This window comes from Lichenostomus cassidix, chromosome 3, assembly GCF_008360975.1.
Source record: "Lichenostomus cassidix isolate B80296 chromosome 3, HeHo_3.0, whole genome shotgun sequence".
Classification (NCBI taxonomy): domain Eukaryota; kingdom Metazoa; phylum Chordata; class Aves; order Passeriformes; family Meliphagidae; genus Lichenostomus; species Lichenostomus cassidix.
Genome location: NC_139483.1, coordinates 72,131,645 through 72,152,111, shown reverse-complemented (window position 1 = coordinate 72,152,111; position 20,467 = coordinate 72,131,645). Strand labels below are relative to the sequence as shown.

Below are 20,467 nucleotides of genomic sequence, written 5' to 3'. Positions count from 1 at the left end.
TGTCCTTTGTGTTCTGGACCACAGCATGAAGTACCTTTCAATTTCAGATTTTCTTTTTTAAGAATGCCTAAATGTAGTCTAATTTAAAGAAAAGAAAAAACCTTAGATAGGTTTCTGTAAGGGAAGTATCGAGTCTATCATTGATCAGACTGAACCAGGAGTGCCAATTCTTGTCGGGAGTTCCCTGTCATGCACACCAATCACTTACAAATACACAGCTGTTTTCCAGCCTCTTCCAGAGAGGAGCCTGGCCCAAAGCAACAGACTGTCCCCAGCAAAGAGCTTTTCCATCTTTTCCTTGCCACTTAGGAAAACCCAGCAAATCACCTTTCGGCCAATATTCCCAGAGCTTTCAAGAACACAACCCAAACTGCTCAACACAGAGTGGAGAGGGTCACAGACTTCCACCTTTAAAACAGCACTGCAAGTACACACACACACTTCATGCACAAATCCAAGCCTGCACTTGAGCCTCAACCCTTTCCCAGCATGGAGCAGGAGCCGCGACTGCCCTGCAGGAGCAACCCTGGCATGCTCAGATCTCTGGCTGCCAAGACAGGCACCCTGCAAGGCTGTGTCTAAGCCCTAAACAAAAAACCAAAAAAAATTACCATTTTGGTTCCAGTTACAGCAAAGTTTCCAGTTATATCAGCAAACACATGAAATATATGCGTTTTCAAAACAGAGTACCAAAATTAAACACAAATGCATATATAGCAGAAACATGTGCTGCCCTGCTCTGCTATAAATACACTTACTTTTCCTGAGTTAGTTTAGAATTTTAGTTGCTTCATTTCAGACATTTCACAGAAAACTTCCAAACTTCATACTCTGAAAGCTTTAAATGCTTTGAAGTTTCACTAATTAAGAATCTAAACCATGATGCACGGAGTTGTATCACTCAGAAAGTCTCATCCAACAGTACAATAATAGAATAAATTGTTTTCATTATATTAACTGAAAAAAAAACACCACAGCATTTTCATCTGCAAGGAAGCTGCAAAACCCATTTATTACACATAAATTAGAAACTAAAGCTGTGAATAAAAGTGAAATCACATGCTGCATTTTCACTGCTCCAAGAAAAAAGATGAAAAAGGTAGCAATTTATCAATTTATTAAAATTGAATAATTTAACATACAACCTGTTATTAGATTAAAATATTGTATTTCTAAGTATCCCTTTATTTTTACCCCTCAAAAACTATGTAAGACCTGTTAAAACCAGTAGGATTTATGCACATGCAGCTAGAAGAATACTTAGTGTAAATGAGTAAGACAACCCTTCTCCTTTCTTACTTCTAACCAGTTGATTATCTCTGCTAAAAGATGCAACCAATTATTTTAGAAGTTTACTCAAGATGGTTTTTGAGAAGCAAATCTGGAATTAAACGCACTCTCTAAGTCACAAGCCAGAAATGCAGCCAAGTGTGGTACAGCAGGGATGAATAACATCGACATCAGCAAGAGTAGACAGCTGAGGGCCACACAGACAAAGTTCTATGGACTATCACATATATTGAGAAGGTATATTGCACTCCTAATACATGAAAATAATTTAATACTATCTTCTTTTAATAGAAATGAGCGAGCACTCTATCAATTAAAACCACAGAGCAGAAATGGACATTACATCCAAGAACAGAGTACTAGAAAATCCACTTAAACAAATCTAGTAAACCGTGGAGAAGAAATTTAAATCAGAAAAATTTAAGCTGTAATTCATCCATACCAAGATAATTCATATTCATTTATATGTGAATGTATAGTGTACATTTTAATGTATTTTTATGCACTAATTTATATGGCCTTATCTTATTTAAGATAACAACTCCTCTATGGTAAACTTTCTTTGTTAAAGACAAAATCTGGAAAAACTGTCCTATAGTGTCCAAAGGATTTTTAAAATGTAATCATACTGTAGAAAAAAAATTACATTATGTTTTGACAAGCATTACATCTCCAAGTAGCTTTGCAATTATAAATTACATTATGGTCACATTGTACGTAATTTTTCAATTGTATTTTTAATATGACTCAAAATCTGAAATGCTTATTTTTAGAGACAGTACATTACGTGTGTCTCCAGATAAGATTATTTGTGCAAACTTACTTGGTTCAGCCCTGGCACCATGTTTTTGAAGGAAGTCAACTATCTGAGCCAGAACCTTTTTGTTGCAATGTGTTGACAGCTCTTCATCACATTCATAACACCTAAACAAAAGAAGAAACAAACTGGAATTCAGGGCTATCTGCATCACATCCCAGCTCTAGCAAACCTCCCAAACAACCTTACACAAATTACTTAAGCTCTCAGTTTTAATTCTTCACACTAAAAATGGGACAGAATTGAATTCCTTCATCTTGTATATGCTCTTCTACAGATCAGTCCCAATTCACTGTGATCCCTACATATTTAAATAATTTCAAAGAATGCAAAGGGCAAACACATTTTGTCTCCAGAAAGCCTGCCTTTCCTCTATAGAAAGTATTCATTTCATCTGTCAGAATCATTCTTTATCATGAGAAGACACTGCTTTAGGTTATGTGAAGTCCTTATATACAAGTACACACAAACACCTGCATACTGATTCTTACCATATGATCCATGTGCTGAGGTTGATAACGATGCAATGAGGTTCTGTGCGTGCAGTTTGGAAGTGTTTCAGAGAATGCTGGCCTTCCGAATTCTTACTACAACCCTAAAAATGGAAACATCAACCCAGTAAGGGCAAGAAAAAGGGAAGAAGGAAAAAACTATATTTATTAGTCTTTTCTAACGACAAATACTACAAAACTACAAAAACTTCACTTTTCAAAATTAGACAAGAAGCTATTCTGCCCTACTCATTTAGCATTCTTAACGACTGAGCGGATTTAGCATGCTCATCTTTTCTACTCAGAAAAATCAGTTAAAAATATAGAGATTTATTAAGTTTGTTTTAACTGAATAGAAATAATTCCTAACTTTTGGATAAGTATTGAATAAATATCAACAGACAAAAAATTATAACTATGCTATTCACAAAAGCAAGAATTCTCTAGTAATTGTGAATGAAACTACTACGTAGCATATTTGGTCCACAGAATATCAAGGAAAAGGACAGCATAGGTAACCCTCACTAATGAAGAATGTCAAATGCAATCCAGACAGCAAATGAGAACAGTACATAAAATGCTTTGTACTACAAAGCTACTCTGAACACACCATATATGTACAGCAATTTCAAGAGAAAGCACTTGCTATTGTTTAAATATGAACAGAGTGGGACTTATATTCAGGACTGGTCTCTGAATGAGGCATGAGTTTTAGAAGCTGTTAACAGCATGAAGAAGCACACAGAATTAACTCCTTTTAAAAGCCCTCCTTAACTACAATGTTTCAAACAAGATTTATGAGTCCTCCTCAGATCTAGTTAACTATCTTCTGAACCCTGTGAACAGCATGTTTCTTTGCAAAATCAAAGCTGTTCATATTACACTGGTAGGAGCTGGCTCCTGTCCTTACCATAGTAAAACCTACTGGAAGTCCAATAAAATTCTGAAATGCTTTGTTCAGGCAACTATTGGCTGAACCAAGCCTGACATTACCCATAAACTGAATTTTGCTGCATCAGGCTTTACTTCACTCCCAAGGCAGAAACCTGTGCAAGCCCTTGGGGTCAGCCCCTGCCATTTTAAACTCTGAGGCCATGATCTGACATTGTAACTGATCCAATCTAATGGCTAGCTGCCACAGAAGCAGCATTCTCATTCCAGCACAGTCCTTTCTCCCTGGTGTCAACCAAATCTAGCAGTTGAGTGTCCACAGTATAAGCTCATTCAGCAATATACACGTTTGGCTTTTTATTCATTCCTATTGGTGGGAACTTCTGTCAGAGGAGCCAGCTGAATGGATGCATTTTGCAGCCACACAGTTCCCGGAGACAGTTCTCTGTAAGTGGCAAGAGCATGCAGGTAAGAACAGAGAAAAGGCAGGACCATCACTGACTAATCGTGATGCCAAACTGCACCACGACACGTAAAGCTAACCCTGAACACTGCCAAAAATGAGAGCATAAGGTCACAGCCCACTTGCTGAGGAAGCTGAAGCATGGACTCTCACAACTAAGCACTTTTGTCACACCGCTCCACCGGAGCTAATGAGATGCGAAACAGAGAAGGTCTGTAAACTGAGCACACATGCTTACCTGAGAGCCACATTTGAGACACAGCCAGATGTCTGAAGGTGCCACAGGCTCACCATCGCTCATCCGCCTCTCCTTCAGACATTCTGCACATATTGACCACACGCTCTGAGCCACTGCTCTCTTCACATGATGCACATCCACTGCTTGGCTCACGTGCTGGCAGGTTAAGCCTACAGGAAATAACGCACACTCACTTTTACCCATTAAAAATAATAGCTATGACAAGGAGCACATGTACACTGAAAGAGCATAATCTTGAATGAATTCAGCATAAGGAATAAAAAAGCAGCAAAGAATTAAAGTAGGAAAGATCAGCCAGCTGCTCCCCACATACTGAATTTCATGAAGGAATCTCTTTGACTCTTTCTGTAATGGAAATTCTTTTCAAGTCAATAAATGCCACCTCTTAAAACCAGATAAACTACTTTGTACAAAAGTACAAGGATTACTTTTGTACAAAACTAATTTCCCTGGTTTTTGACAGTAAAATAATACATAAATCTATTTTTGCACTTAACAACACAGGCCGTTGACCTCTTTTCAACCCATAAAGAAAGATTTTCAAATACTTTAACTGCTCATTCTGGACATGAATATCAACCATTCTTCTCTGTCATATTTTTTTGCACAAATTCCACTATATCACAGAATAAACTAGGTTTGAAGTAACCTCTGAAGGCCATCTTGTCCAAGCCCTTATTTAAAGCAGTGTAAAATACTAATTTATGTCTGTTTGCTCATGGCTTTGTTCAGCTGCGTGCTGAATATCTTCAAGGACTGAGGTTTCACCAACTCACTGGAAAATCAGGTTTCTGTCTGACCACCCTCAGAGTGAAAATAAAATAAATTTCCTCATATCTAGTCAAATTTCCCATGCCCTACCTTTTGTCTGCTGCCTTTGGTCCTCTCACTGTGGACCTCCTAGAGCAATCTGCTCCTGCCTTCTCTGTAACTACCATCAGGCAGTCAATGAAAAAAATCATACTTTCACTCCTTTGGCTAAACAAAAATATTCCCTTCAGCCCCACTTCCCACATCATGTTCTCCATCTCCTTAAAAACATGGAGGGGGTGAACCACTGACTCATTCTGACGAGTCAGTCTTGTAAGAGGGTGCCCACAACTGGACACAGTACTCCAAATGAAGTCCCACAAGGGCTGAAAAGATGGCAAGCATCACCTGCCCTCCCTGCACTCCCATTAATGCAGTCCTTCCTACAGTAGGCACAAACAGCACAGCTTGGTTTTATTCAGTGTGTGCATTAGAACCCTCAGGACCTTTTCTGCAAAGCTGCTTTCAAGCCATTAATTCCCACCCTGTAATTGCATGTGGTTATTGCCAGGTGCTAAACTCTCCACTTGCTTTTGTTGAACTCTGAGAAGGTTGTGCCAGCCCATTTCTCCAGCCAGCCTAAGTCACTCAGAATGGCAAATCTATCCTCCTGCGTATCAGCTGCTCTCTTCAATTTGTTGCCATGAAGAGATGGCAGAGCATAGCCTCAGAATGACATCAACCAGCGGTCTCAGCACCTTCAGATGCATCCCATCTGACCCCATGGACTAATGCACATCCAGCTTGTTTAACAGTTCTCAATCTTCTACTCTGGACAATATTTATATCCCAGAATCTGCCATTAAGCTGAGGAGCCAGGGAGGATTGGGTGCAGAGCTTACACGTGAAGACAAAAGCAAAGGTAGAATTGAGTTCCTCAGCCTTTTCCCACATCCTGTGTCCCTAGGATCCCTGCTACCTTACACAGCAGGTTTGCACTCACCTTAGTCTTCATTTTACTGTCATTGTATCCATGCAGGCTCATCTTACTGTCACTGTATTCATACAGGCTCATCTTACTTTCCACATCCCTCATTAGATCCAACTCGAACTGAAGTTGCTTTACCAAATCCCTAATCCTGCACACTCCAAACCTCTGCAAGTGCAGCCCAAACCTGCCTCCGCCCTCTCTGCCCTTCTTTCCTCTGCGCTCATGGAAACTCCCTGTTCAGCCAAGCAGCCTCCTGCCATAAATGCTTGACCTTCTATGGAGATGAAAGGACCATTCTGCTTTGAAGAGGCTGTCATCAAACATCAACCAACTCTCCAGTCCTTCAGGGCAGTCACGTAGTGTAACAACTGATCATGTCATAAACACTTGACTGGGGATATTTCTGTTATAAATTCAAGCAAGGAAAGTATTTCATGGTACCAATGATTTGTGGTTTTCATCAGTCAACATGCAAGTTATTAGCCCTCAACCTCAGGACAAACATCACCTAATCCACTTACCTGAAATATCATCTGAAGAATCCTCATCCTGTGGCCTGTTAGGCCTTTTGCTTCTCTTTGGCTTCTCAGGGTTTGCTCTTGACGGATCTTTCACCCGCATCTGTTGCTTACTAGGAAAGACGAACAGAAGTTGCTTTATTGTTATTGCTAGTGAAATGTTTCATCGAATGAAGTGAATTTGAACTCTAAAAGCACAAGATCAAATCACACATTTGAACCTCAGGAACACAGTTTTAGGCCTGGTCTAATGTCAGCTACTGTGTCACAAGGAGTATGAATGTGTCAGGAATGAAGTCTTAGGAACATAAGATCAGTTATACTACAGGACATTATGAGTTGTATCTGGAGGAAAATGGAACACACACACACACTTATAGGCACTGATGTTAAATATTTGAGATATCAAGATTTTCTTTATTTTTGTTATTGCAAAGTAAATTATTACAGAGCTACAACCATAACATACCTGAAAAACTTCATCAAAATAAATGCTTCTCTTCCTTAACATATATCCCTTACGAAAGGTTTCAGTCATCATTTACCCTTGGGACATTCCCTAAAAGTTTTGGAGCAATTTCAAACACTTTAAGAAAATTAAAAAGTCTTCCAAATCTGAATAAAGTGTTCTATCCTATGAGGGATGACAGATTGGAGTGCAAGCTGACCCCTCTATTAAACAGTGGAGAATCCATAAAGATGAAGTCTCTCATAGGAAATTTGTGTCATTAATCAAGGAGTCCTATGAGGAACAGAATTCAAGCATAGATATTTGCCACTAAGCTTTAAAAAAAAATCCTCAGATTTCAGCACACCAGTCACTTAACCAAAATCTGAATGCGAATTCACTGAAGGAGTGTAGCTGTGCATCATACAACAGCTGCTGGGGCTTAATTTACAGATTATCTTTTAACAGAGTGGTTCATAAAACCAGATTTTTGTTTTCACATACAGAAGTATATGAATGTAAAATAGTCAAATATTCATACACTGCAAACAAGTGAATCATTCCGTTTAGAAATAAAATGACATTTTGTAGTATACCAGAAACAGGAGAGAAAAGTCACCTGAGCCACCAGGACCAAAGATTTTCAACTGTGCTACTGCATTTAGGTATAGGAAACCTCTAAAATGCGCTACATTTGGCAATAGCAAAAGGTAAATTCTTACTACAGATCAATTAGTTAAGTTTGGCAGAGTTTAGCAAGTTTGTCTACTCAAGGTTTTTTAATCTTTTCTGTATATGCATTTAGACCCTTGTACTACTGAAGCTCTGAGAGACACAGGAATCAACCAGTACATTGAATTCAATATTCCCTCTCCTTACATATCCATTAAGCCAATCAGCAGAACAGTCATCAATATTGATATTAGAGCACCACCACTGGCATCTGAACAGCCTTCCCTGAAGCAAAGCAGGCAATCTGTACCTCAGAGCTCCTGTTCCAGGTTCCCACAGACAAGGATAGATATCCCTGAACCTGCGACACATACTATTAGTGCTGGAGGTTTTCTGCATGAACCTACCCATTAGAGATTTGCTTTGGACAAGTCAAATTTTCGTAGAGCATGAAAGAAATCTTTACTCTCTGCTCCCTTGCATCAATGGCTTCATGTTTCCTCAACCCTTCAAAATACAAAGCATTTTTTTGCAAAAGGCTTAATTTACATAGAAATTAGCCTTTATTATATTAAATACCATGATGTTCTTAAATTACAGATTTCAAATTTTCCTATACTTATGGTTATAGAACTGAAACATGCAAGTGAACAGTGCCACTGAATTCAGCTTTGCTCATTTCATAGGTTCACAATTCCTGTGTATACAGTAAGAAAGACCTAAATATTCCAGCTCTTGACTATATATTTTCAATAAATGTTAGCATGCCTAATGTCCATCAACAGCCATGCAACCTGGCATCCCTAGAACATGAGGAGGTTCAAACAGCTTCAACTGTGTCTTTCTGCCTTGACAGCTTATCATATATACCCAAGTTTTATGTGAAACTACCCATCACCACTTGTCGCACTGCCACTTAAGTGAGCACAAGATTCATCGAGACATTTATCAAACAGTAAGGCCAATACAGCTGCCTTGAGAAAACCCAACATTTTACACTAAATTATGTAAAGACTCAATTGCAAAGACAGCAAATATGTCCTCCCTAAAGGAACATGGTTGTATTTAGGTGATTCAACATTGACATAAACAATCTATGAGTTCATTTCAGCATAACAATTTTGATCTCTTTGGACAGATTATGTAAGACTGTCCAAACTACAGACTTCACCCCAATGAAAGTCATGTTTGTATCACTACATTTAGAGAGCTCAAATAAATAATTGTGGGCCCAACCAGATGAAATACAAGCAACTCTTTACCGCCAGTGAAATCCTGTGGCCCACAGCACAGGTGATACAGCCTGCACGAGGGCACAGAAGCCCACTGCTGGACCCACATCCTAGGGTCCCCCAGGACACAGGGAAAAAACAGTGTCAGCTGATACCCACAATGACTGAAAACATGGCACTTCAAGCCCAACATAATCAACATGGCATTAGAAATGAACACTGGCATAAGAAGCTGCACTCACACTGCACAGCCCAGACACTTTTCAGTCTCCTTTCACTGAGAGCAGGCGGAGGAAAAGACAACACGGACCATTAGGTTAATTACTTTTCATGGACACACACATAGATGGACATCCATCAGACAATGTTTACTGACCTGTGAGCTCTTGGAAAAACCAGAGCATATCAAGGACTTCGACAGCCAGGGTTTGTGCCTGATTTTGAAAAGCACAGAAGTGTGATGGAAGGGTAAGAGCAGTGAGCTATTCCACATGATGCAAGTAGCACAGTATACATGGAGCACTGCCTGCCCTTTCCCAGTACATTTAGGGACAGAAAACATTACAAATTAAAGATCCCATTTAACAAAAACATGATCAACATAATTTCAAAATCAAAATGTTTATGCCAGGAGTTTTATTATTATATTTAATTGAGCTAAACAAGGAAGAAACTGAAGGTGCTTCAGAAATAACTTCTCAGAAATACTTCAGTTTGTAGGAAATAAAAAATTTGAGATTTTATTGGAATGAAAATCCTTAACAAACATACACTCAAGAATGTATAAAATACAGCTAAGAAAAAAACAAAAGAGATGCTCTATAGCTTATTGTTGGTCACAAGTATGAGCCATTCAGAACAAGCAAAACAGAAAAGAATAATTTAGACAAAATGAACTTGACACACTGAAGATTAAAAACCATGGTAATATTCCCATGATTTGCCTCTTTCCAACCAATTCTCATATTGTTTTAATACGTCCAATAAGTATTTTGTGTCTACAGCCACCAGCTATGGAGTATCCTAAAGTGGACAGACTTGCCTTTCCCTATGCAGAAAAAAGTCACCATGAATCCTTGCTTGAAATTTCCTTTTGTGATGGAAGAACAAATATGGTCACGTTTTTCATTTTGTACACATAAAATCAAGTCATGGTGTACATGATATTTCACTAATGAACCTGACAAATAAAAGGACAATGATTTTTGTAATAGAAAAAGCTGAGCTCAGAGGGAATGTTAATTCTACCCCCACCTCTACCTGGCACACAGTAAACATCTTAAGTAGAAATTATGCAGTTTCGTTGGGAAAAATCAAAAAATACAAAAAGTTTGATTAGAAAAACCTAAAGCTTTACCTTTAAAAAAAAATTCATACAAAACTAAGAACTAGTCCTTGCCAAACATGCTCAGATTCTTTGAGCTCAGTATAAAAAAGTTTGAAGTGTAATCATCACCATCACTAACTATTCTCAGTTGACTTTTTACTTCTTAAAAGACTACTTATTCCAGTCTTCCTGCAAAAAGCTGATTAAGATCAAAACCTCCTCACTCAACTGCTCATTTCCACCATTCTAGAAAGAACAAACTACTTCAAAAGCAGCAGAATGATCTGCCTATCTAATTTTAAAAGCTTCAGATTTGACAGAGTGCCAAAAATGAATGTGCTGAATTTGTTAAATTAAATCTACGGTATGCCTAGACTATTTTAAATGTAAGATATGCTTGAAATAGTCTATATTTAACAGCATTAATATTCCTATATTTAGAAATTTACCCTCTTCATAAAGCATATATTTAGATACTTACAAGAGTTTAATGTAGTTCCTAAAATAAGCAAATGCTATTTTTAAAAAATTTTACATTTTACAGTAATGCAGTAGAGCTGAGACCAGTAAAAGTTACAAGGCTAGTATGAACTAAAAACCACTTTTCCTTGGGAAACCAAACCAAACCAACCAACCCGGTCATTCCTCTTCACAACATCTTTACATAAGAGAGTGAAGACAGTTTGCTTCTTCAACTATCTCCACTTCCCAAAACCTTTTCCCATCTTACCATCTTGCACGTCTTACTTGGAAGCTGAGTCCCTCCTCCAAGAATGTCTACAGTTCACTTACTAAATGCTGAAGTGTGTCACCTTATTAGTGAGTCTTCCCATGCAGTACCTTCACAATGTTTATAAGAAACACAGTGTTTATGTTTATAAATGATAAACTATCGTTTATAAGATGTTTATAAGAAACACAAACCAGACCACCAGTATGTTAGAGAAATAACCTGCTGCACTGATTAATACCATATCACTGCTTCCATCTGCCTAGGTCAACTTTCCCCCTTCTCTTATAATTAGGGTGTGAGCTCTTTCAGACAAGTGCCACAGTTCTGTTCTTACTTGTGTAATAGCTATTACAGTATTTTTCTGATTCTTGATTAACTAGGAGGATTACAGTTGCATTACTAGAATGCAAACAAGACAAAAATTATGCAAAACCCACCAGCTTATCTAAGCATAATTACCCTATGAAATGTAGCCAAATGAATCTACAGATAATCTCCAGGTACTATTTTGGATATGGGTAATGCTCTCCCTGTAGGACTGTCCATTAACTGTGAAACCAGTATTGTTAATTATTTCGTCAGTGAGCACCTGAATTCAAAGTAGCTGGGGCAAATACATTTACCTCAATCCCTCAATTCAGCTGAAGTATCCTAAATTTCAGCTGTCTCACCACTTGTCAAACTTTCAAGTCAAAATTGTATCATTTTATGTTGCTAATGCAAAGAAAAAAATCTGTGTCACACCGAAAGGGCAGAGCACACACTGAATACTGGGAAAAATTAGCACTTTCGAGTGACTTAACAGAACTGTCCAGCTGTCAACAGCAGCCTTGTACCAGAGGGGTTAAAGAACAGTATAGATGTGCAGATAAAGTCCAAAAATGCTTCAAAACACATCTGTGAAAGGTCCTGATGGACATCCACATAACTGAAAGCAGAAAGAAATGCCTAGCATGATCAGTAATGCCAGATCCTCCACAGAACTGCTACATGTTTTGATGAAAGCTGCAAGTTGATATATTTTGGACATCTGTTCCAAGCATTACCTGTGGCATTTTGGCTTGCTTGCCACTAGACCAAGTGTCACCCAATCAAAACAGGCACCACGTCCATCACGGTCAGCAGCCGGGCAGTGTCACCCATCAGCAGGCCAGGAGGCTCAGCGCTCTGACAGCCACCAAAACCTTTGCAGAAAACAAGCCCCTGCTGCCTGCGAGAGCAGTAAAAGGACCAGAACTGCTGACTGGTAGTGGCAGCAAAGCTTCTTCCCCTGGAAAATGTCATCTGAAATTCTAAAAGCATCATTTCCAACATTTCCTAGCCCAAAGGCACATCACACATCCTACACCATCACTGGAGCTCAAACGCCAATCCTGACGTTACATTACAGTCCTAAAAGGGTCAGACACTGATGCACTTTTTGAGCAAGGAGTGAAGACAGTGGCTTTGGTTAAATACAACTTTCCAAGTGACAGTAAAAATCTCATAGCATCTCTCACTTTCATTAATCCACTTTATCCAGCTGCCCATGCTAAACACGTTCTATCAACTTTCAAGTTTGTATCCTGCACAATCCCCCTTAGATTTCATTCTGAAATTATTTGCCACAGAAAAATTTTCTCTAAGGATAAACAGAAGCCAGACATGTCCAGAAACAAGAATAAAAAGACTCTGTAAATGGTTTTATGACTAGAGTATATTAAAGCATTGAGTGGGTAAAAAGAAGAGCATTTTGATGACATATTTTTGATAAGCTAGTATCTTATAGCAAAGGTCTTATGGAAAATTTCAGATATACCTGTCAATATCCAGCCCCATAAAGCAAATTGCATCTTTTGTTTATGTTCTCTATCCCACATTAAATGTTTGGGGTTTTTTTGTAACATACCAAGAGGGAAAAGCATCTGGGTAGATGCATTCCAGGTCCAACATATGTCTTTCTAGAAAATTTATCCTTTGAAAAGCAAAACACCTAAGTACCATAAAAAGAGCTTATAACTAATGATGTTGGCTTGCAAGTGACAACTTTGTATGTGAAAAGGCAGTCAGATCACAGACTGTGCACTCCCATGATACAAACACCAACATTACTGTGCTATCACCACAAAATCTGAGGGCATAAGAACTGAAACAGCTGGAGAGTAACCAGTGAACTCACAGTACCTTGCCAGGACAACCATGTGGCCAAAAACTGGGGGAAAAGCAAGTCCAAGATGTCGTAACAGAAAATAAAGGGCAATATGAGCAAAGGATGAACTTTAGAGAAATGCTAATTCTGTGAATTCAAAAAAATAAAAAAGGAACTGTGGTTGCACAGCATGTGTGTGAGACAGAAGGCTGAAACCCACACAAAACAATACTTGAAGCTAAGACTCCTGCTGTACCTCTGCCTAAACGGCTGAGCTGGAGCAGATAAAGGAAGACAACGGCTGCATATAACTTGCCATCTACTCTGGAAGGGTGTTGTGGGAGTTGGTTAATCATTGAGGGTAGAACAGATAAAACAGTAAATTACTACTAGCTTGAGCTCTTTGATAGTCTAAGTCTTGCCATCAAGAACAAAAAATTTTATTCCATTTTCTTCCTCCACACAGACTGCCCCAGTTTGCTTTGATGACATGTCTGAGGTGGAACAACTTGTCCTCGATCTACAACTGATGCTCAGCGCAGAACCCCTGAGACACTAGCTGCAGTTCTGTGAATCTCACAGAAATAAAACTACAGAGCACCTGTTCTTCAATATTTCATGAAGATATCTGACAAAATATTTACTAATGTAGTAAACACCAGAACAATTTCACACAGGCATATTCTGCTCCAATCTTGCACATGCTTCTGTTCAAAAAGCTAGAAAACTAAAGCAGAAAGATCCTTTAAATACAACTCTGCTCTACATGCTTGTATGAGAGGATTATTTAATAGAATTGGGAAGTACTTGTAGTTAAAGATGGCATGCAACTAGAATACAGTGCTACACCTGCAGCTATTGCCATCTGCTTCTATGCTCTTGATGTCTTCATTCTACTGCACCTATGTTTAATATGCTGTCATGCATACCCTGTTTAACAGTGCAAGTAGCAACATAGCTATAGCAAGGGCAGCATAAAGTCCTAAAGTAAAGGGCATGACAGCGAAAGGAAGGAAGGAATGAAAAAAAAAAAAAAAGCCAGGAATCAAATCAGAGAATCCCAATAATAAGTCAAAACGCGGAGAGTTGCAGCTCTGGGCCTAGAATACCACGTCTCACACGAACCGAGAGGACCGGCACCGGGCTGTCATCTAATCCCCGGGCACGGAGCGCTCCGTGAACACCGGAGCGGAGGCCGCGGCGGCTGCAGGCCGCACAGGCAGCGAGGGCAGCGGCAGGCGCGCAGCGCGGAGCCGGGAGCGCAGCGCAGCCCCGTGCCCTCCGCCCAGTGACCGCGGCGCGTGTTCAACCCGGCCGCAGGCGCTGCTACCGACCGCGCTCGATTTAACACACCGACAGACGCGCTGCGGGTCACGGAGGCGGCCCGGCGCTGCCGTCCTCACGTCTCGGCAGGGTTAACCCGCTCCAGACCGACAGCGGGCGGTCGCCACCGGCAGCTCGGTGCCGGCGACCCAGCAGGAGCCGCGCTTGGCCACCGGCCCGGCGGGAGAAGCGCCGGGCAGCGCTGCCGCGGGAGCCGCCGGCACCGGGCAGGGGCGGCCCGGCGGGCGCGGGGCCACGGCGGGGCAAAGCCCCCTCCGACCGCCCCCGGCCCGCGCCCCGCGCCCGCCCGGCCCCCCCCGGGACGCGGCTCCGCAGGCCGCGGGCCCGGCCGCCGCCATGGCGCGGCCGATCGGCCAGGCTCGACCCTCCGGCCGCAGCCGACGCTCCGCGACCCCCTCCCGGCTGCGCAGGACGGGCCCGACCCGGCCCCGGAGCCCCCCGCGCTGTGCCGACCGCCCCACTCCCCGCGCCCCGCACTCACGGAGCGGCGGCGGCGGGCACGGCGGCGGCAGGAAGCGGCGGAGGAAGCTCCGCTCCGGTCCGCTCCGCCCCCGGCCTCGCCGCGCCGCTCCCCGCCCCAGCCGCAGCCCGGGCGGCTCCCGCGGAACCCGGGACGGCCGCGCCAGGGGCAGCGGGGCTGGTGCTGTTCCAGGGCACGACGCGTCTCCCGGCCGGGAAGGGCGCTGGGGAAGCGGAGCCGCCCGGGAGCGCACCGGGGCCCGCCGAGAGTCAACAGGTAGCGACAGGTCTGCCAGTGGGGCACCCGGGGAGCTCTGGGCAAAGGGGATGCAAAGGGCGGGGTGACCTTCACGTCTGAATTTTGCTGAAAGACTTGGAGATGCTGCGCTGGGTTTGTGCCCGTGGGGAGCGCGCTGAGAGGAGGTTTGCCAGCGCGCAGGGCTGTGGACAGTCGTGCCCAGAGGTCATGCAGCAGGATCTGAGCCCTGCGTGGGTTTTCGAGGCAGCCGCCAGGGGAGGGACTGGAAGGAGAACAGCATCAAAGGTGTATATCCCCGCCGAGGGACAGGCAGAGCAAAGGGTGTCCAGCGCTCGAAGGAGGAGCTAGTGGAAAGTGGGTTGGGTGCCACTGGGCTTGAGTGTGGGAAGCTGTGTACAGCTGGAGAGTCAAGTGAAGAAAAGGTGACATGGAGAGAGTCCCAAGACGTGAAATGAAGAAAGCTGCCGAAGAGGGGTTGAGTGAGTGCAGCCATGAAAGCAAAAGTAGAATTGAATGTGCTGCTTCCCACTCTTTCACCAAGCTGCGGGAGTTTGCCAAGCTTGATCTGTTCTGACCTCAAACTCTCAGTCTTTCACAAGATGGCTAGTGAATGCTTCCTATTTCAGCAAACAAGCCAGTGTGTTCTCTCTTTTTGTACATAGTATGATCCAGGATCAAATTAAAACCATAAAAATGCATCTTCCTGTGAATATGCATTTCATATGACAAGTGTTCTGGTGCTTCCTGTTGAACACTTTATTGTCCTTATGGTGATACATGCAATAAGTGGAGATTAACTGTTGTCATTATTTTACTACAGATAAAATATACAGTAAATTATACTTCAAAAGATCATTTCTAGAAGTACTATATTCTATCCAAACCTTGTGGAAAATTGAAAATGCATAAAAACTCAATTCATATATAAATATACTGTTTCAGACAGACAATTTGCAAGTGCCTGTCAAGGAGGCCATATGGACAGGCTGGCAGAAGGGCAGCTAGTGAACCAGTTATATGTGCCAAGTTCAATTTGTCACACTTTACAGTACCAATAAATATTTTGTTCTCATTTTGAGAAGGAAAACTCTCATTAGTAAAGATTCAACAACATACTCCCCAAAATCCCCAAATCTGTTATGAAAAGATACAACATGCCTGCTTTAAAGACTAGAATTGCTAGGATGTACTGTATCTACAAAGGAATGCAGTAAATATTGAATACTGATTCAAAATGTGGGGAGCAGAAGGATCCTCATTTCTCCACTCATGTATGTGTTGGCCATTAGTCCATGTGGCTGGAAGACCAACAGCTTTCAAAACTAAAATTAGGGGTTTGGTTCAAAACTGGAACGTTCAAAACTGAAACCAGGGATCATAGAATCATAGAATATACTGAGTTGGAAGGGACATACAAAGTTCGAGTCCAACTCCTGGCCCTGCACAGGACAGCCACAAGAATCATACCATGTGCCTCTGAGTCTTGTCCAAACACTTCTTGAAGTCTGGTGAGTCTGGTGCCATGACCACTTCCTTGAGGAGGCTGTTTCAGTGCCTGACCACCTCCGAGTGAAGGTTTTCCTAATAGCTAACCTACACCTCCTGTGATGCAGCTTCATGCCATTCCCTTGCATCATCTCAGAAAGATCAGCGCCTGGACCACATCTGTGGCTGTAAGGGGACAGTGGCAGTTGTGAAAGTGGTGCAGGCCAATGCTAAAATCACCTTTTCTCCTCGGCATAACTCTGAGAGGCTTGGAGGGGGGGTAGTTTAATTAGATTTGACATCAAAAATTTTCAATTCTGTTTAATCTCCCAGCCTTTGGTACTTCCAGGCGTCTCAACAGTTTGGGTTGGCTGGGAGAATGTCCCCTGGCCAGGCAAGGCAGCAGTTGCTGGGTGTACCGACACCGAAGGCGGCGTGTGTGACCCGGCTGCCTCCGGTGCCGGCAGGTGCCACGCGTGGGCAGCCCGGCGGCGAGCAAGGCGCCGAGCCTCCGCCCCTGAGCAGAAGGCGGTGTCTCCTCCCCGCCTGTGAGGGCGGGCTGCAGGGCCGGGCCGGGCCTGGGCGGGCGGCAGCCATCGCCGGGGGGGCAGGGATGGGGCTCGGCGGCTGGTGGCGGATGACCCGGGCCCTGTGGGCAGCGGGCGGCGGCTGGAGCCGGGCGGCAGCGCCTGGTGAGCGGGGAGCGGGGACGGAGCGGCGGATGGGCTCTCCGGGAGCGGGCGGGGGACAGCTTGTCCGGCGCCCGGGGACAGCCCCGCGTGGCCGCGTTTGGCGGCGCTGCCTCGCCCCGAGCCGGTGCCTGTGCCGGGCTGACCGGCTGTGCCTCCCCGCCAGGGCTCACCTGCCGCAGCCTCTGCGCCGCCGCGGCGTCGGACCTCTCCTACCAGCAGCTCAAAGACTTGAAGAAGGCCAATGTCCTCCACATTGACGTGCGGGAGAGGTGGGAGATCGACAGGTTTGGAAAAATCCCAGAGTCTGTCAACATACCGCGTAAGTTGTGGACGCCGCTAAATGCAGGCGTCGGGTGCTCCGCGTTGCTCTTGGCTGTAATGGTCAAGGCTGCGGTCAAGTGGTGACTGAGCAAAGAGGAACGGTGCTAGAAAGCTGCTGGCATGTAAGGAGGCTGACTTGTTCCTCCAGGGGACTTAGAAGTCTTGCAATGTAAACCTGTCTGCGGGTGGGGAATAAACAATACCTTGTTTTCTTTATTTCCCAGTGGGTGAATTAATGGAAGCTTTACAAATGGACCCAACGGAGTTCAAGGAGCTGTATAATCAAAAGATGCCATCCAAGTCAGACCCTGTGGTTTTTTCCTGTGTGGCAGGAACAAGAAGTAAACTAGCACTTGGTTGTGCCATATCCTTGGGTTTCAGCAGGTATGACTTCATGTGTAAGGATGGGATTAATGCTGCTTCTCTCCATGAAGCAGAACACGTACTCACATTGTGGGCAAGGGTAAAAATTTACATGTGGAATATGAACAAAATAATGGGTATTTGATTTAGACACCTTCTCTTATCTCCACTGAACCTTGAAAGATGCCATTGGGTGTTCCAGCACAGTGTAACCACCCTCTGTTACACCCATCTTTGGAAAGTGTCTTGCTGTCTTGAAGAGTGCAGATAAAAGACATTGGTTGTTTGCTCATGTTTTCACTGAACTGCAGCCATGAACTGGAATATTTCAATTAACTCTAGTCAAAAGCATGGAATCATGTTCTTGTTTCAAAGTGCAAAATATCCTCCATTACCTGTTTTTCATGCTAATTGAAGGAGTCAATTCAATTAGCATGAAAAACAGGTATCAAGGAGTGTTGTTTAGCATGGTGGATTTTTGTTTTCCAGAGCTTAGTTTTGCGCAGGTTTATGCCAGTCTTATAGAGCATGTAGGTTTGCAAGGAAGATCAGTGTGCTCGGTTTATTTGGTGACATCTGAAGTCACTAGTCATTAGACATAATAACATGTAATCTTGCACTGCTATGAGTCTGTTCTCACTTTTTAAAAAGAAGAAGTGGCAACTGCTTCATTGATGCAGCTGCTATTTCTTGCTTGATGTTTGAACTCCAGCACTATCACTTGGAAGAAAAGAGTTACAGAACACACTGCATGGAAGCAGGCAGTATTAGAGAATGTCCATCTGGCTCATTGAAGCTAGGTACAAGTGTATATGGTTGCAGAGAATTTCTCTGTTTTCTCTTTCTTTTTTGTAGGGTTTTGTTTGTGAGGTTTTAGTTGTTGGCTGGTTTGTTTGGTATTTTTTTTAACTTTTGGGTTTGGGGGTTTTTTTGCTGTGTCCTCTTAAGAGACACTATTAAGGACTCTTCTTGAGAAAGGTATCTTTGCATATTTTCAGAGTGCAGCAGTATGCTGGTGGATTTGACGACTGGGTAAAACATGAACCTCCAGAAAAGAAATGACTGCCCCAACCCTTACCCCATCAAGACTTCAGGATAGTTTGTATGTTTTAGCAAGCCATATGCATTCCACTTCCATAATAAAGCTCACTACTGGCTTCTTGTGTAAATGGACATTCACCTTCAAATAGTCATGCATATCAACTGCTTGCTTTAAATTACACCTAAAGACTGCAACACGAACAGAGGACATTGAATTTGCTCAACCTTTCAACCTTTCCATTGGGTTATGGTTTTGGTGAATGCATATGAAGAGAACCTAAGTACGGATTATGTTTACTTTTTTGTATGATTTAGTTTATGACTGTTTAAACTAATAATGATAGGACAAATAAAATTATTATTTTTCAAATACCTGTGTCAGCTAGTTTGTTTAGAATAGTCAAACTGCAAATATTCCAGTGGTATTGGGGTGACTGCCCTAAGTACAGATTTATTATATTTCACATGTAGATGAAATTTTTAAATAGTAGCTGTGTCATCAAAGAGCACAAGTAGAGTACAAATTATCAGGTTTGTAATATGCGATTGTAAGGCCAAAACATCATTACTGGTCAGAAAATACAAAAGGGTACCTATCCTGATTCTAGAAGACTCACTGTTGAAAATGCTGTATGATTCCTTATTTTAAAAGTATATCCACTTTTATACGCAGATCTGCTTCTGAGCCCAGAATGCTGTAAGACTCAGTTAAAAACTTCTGTTCTCTCAGCAACTCCATATCAAGTGAGAACATGCCTGTCGTTGAAGTTACTGTTACAGAGAGGTAATAGTTTTAGGCTGGAAAATTGGAGGTGTCCAAGCTAGTTACTAAACTCCTTTCCTTCTTTTACGTACAGTAGCTTTCATGTCTTATCTTTAAAAAACATACCAACCCATCCCCACCTAAAAATTTGCAAAGTCATAACTTCAAGTTTGGGTTTGTTTGTTTTAATTTATTTAATGCTGTCAGCAGCTCAGGGAAACTTGCACAGGCGAATTGCTTTGACCTCTAGAAAGCTTAAGTCCTAGCACTGAAGTTCAGGACTGTGTAAGATGTCTGGAAAAAGGTATGAAATTTCTGGTATTGCACTGAGCAGCCAGTACTTCCTTTTGTAGCTACGTTAAAGTTTGTTGGGAGCACTTAAAACTACATAACCACAGAAAATAAACAAGTTATACTGTGTCACACCAAGATCTATCTAGCCCATTATTTTCTGTTTGGCAGCAACTGGTAATAAATATCTGAGGAAGACCATAAAAGAGGCTTAGTACTTAGGGATATAACCTCCAGATTACTCTCATTTACAACTCAGAGTGCTTCAATACTTCTTTCAGGCTTTGCATGTCTTAGTATATTTGGGTATTTGTAAATTTTCAACAAACTCCCAGCAGACACAGCAGTGGTGAGAAATCTTTCCTTTTGTTGCTTCCCAACTTGCATGTATTCATCAGCTGCTCTGGCTTCTGTTAGTGAGCAGTTGTCACCTCGTCAG

At 42.4% G+C, this 20,467-nt stretch overlaps 2 protein-coding genes across 6 annotated transcripts in view; one reads left to right on the top strand and one right to left on the bottom strand.

The window, feature by feature from the left end:
- USP45 (ubiquitin specific peptidase 45) overlaps nt 1-14,948 on the bottom strand; it is a 49,761-nt gene extending 34,813 nt beyond the window's left edge. The window contains exons 1-6 of one of the 3 annotated variants that reach the window (XM_085056281.1): nt 11,929-13,002; nt 9,199-9,256; nt 6,474-6,583; nt 4,191-4,360; nt 2,599-2,702; nt 2,114-2,214 (exon numbers count right to left, since the gene is read on the bottom strand). In XM_085056281.1, the coding sequence (XP_084912407.1) occupies nt 2,114-2,214; nt 2,599-2,702; nt 4,191-4,360; nt 6,474-6,573 (475 nt within the window). In that variant the 5' untranslated portion in view covers nt 6,574-6,583; nt 9,199-9,256; nt 11,929-13,002. Of the gene's footprint in view, nt 1-2,113; nt 2,215-2,598; nt 2,703-4,190; nt 4,361-5,964; nt 6,130-6,473; nt 6,584-9,198; nt 9,257-11,928; nt 13,003-14,835 lie in introns of those variants that run through there. The other 2 variants (XM_085056280.1, XM_085056282.1) reach the window with 2 other exon arrangements.
- On the top strand, nt 14,676-19,344 carry TSTD1 (thiosulfate sulfurtransferase like domain containing 1). 3 transcript variants are annotated; one of them, XM_085056289.1, is made up of 5 exons: nt 16,362-17,249; nt 17,413-17,568; nt 17,795-17,954; nt 18,646-18,733; nt 18,932-19,344. In XM_085056289.1, the coding sequence occupies exons 1-4, from the start codon at nt 16,937-16,939 to the stop codon at nt 18,725-18,727; spliced, it is 711 nt and encodes a 236-aa protein (XP_084912415.1). In that variant the 5' UTR covers nt 16,362-16,936; the 3' UTR covers nt 18,728-18,733; nt 18,932-19,344. The 3 variants fall into 3 exon arrangements, with proteins under 3 accessions (XP_084912414.1, XP_084912415.1, XP_084912416.1); XM_085056288.1 differs by lacking the exons at nt 16,362-17,249; nt 18,646-18,733 and adding an exon at nt 14,676-15,090; XM_085056290.1 differs by lacking the exon at nt 18,646-18,733 and having other exon boundaries at nt 17,031-17,249.
- The last annotated feature ends 1,123 nt before the right edge of the window (nt 19,345-20,467 follow it).

Coding starts and splice junctions, on each gene's coding strand:
- TSTD1 (XM_085056288.1), top strand. CDS start 14,691: ATGGCGCGGCCGATCGGCCAGGCTCGACCCTCCGGCCGCAGCCGACGC. Junction 15,091..17,412: donor GGCCCGCCGAGAGTCAACAG/GTAGCGACAGGT, acceptor CCTCCCCGCCAG/GGCTCACCTGCCGCAGCCTC. Junction 17,569..17,794: donor AGAGTCTGTCAACATACCGC/GTAAGTTGTGGA, acceptor TTTATTTCCCAG/TGGGTGAATTAATGGAAGCT.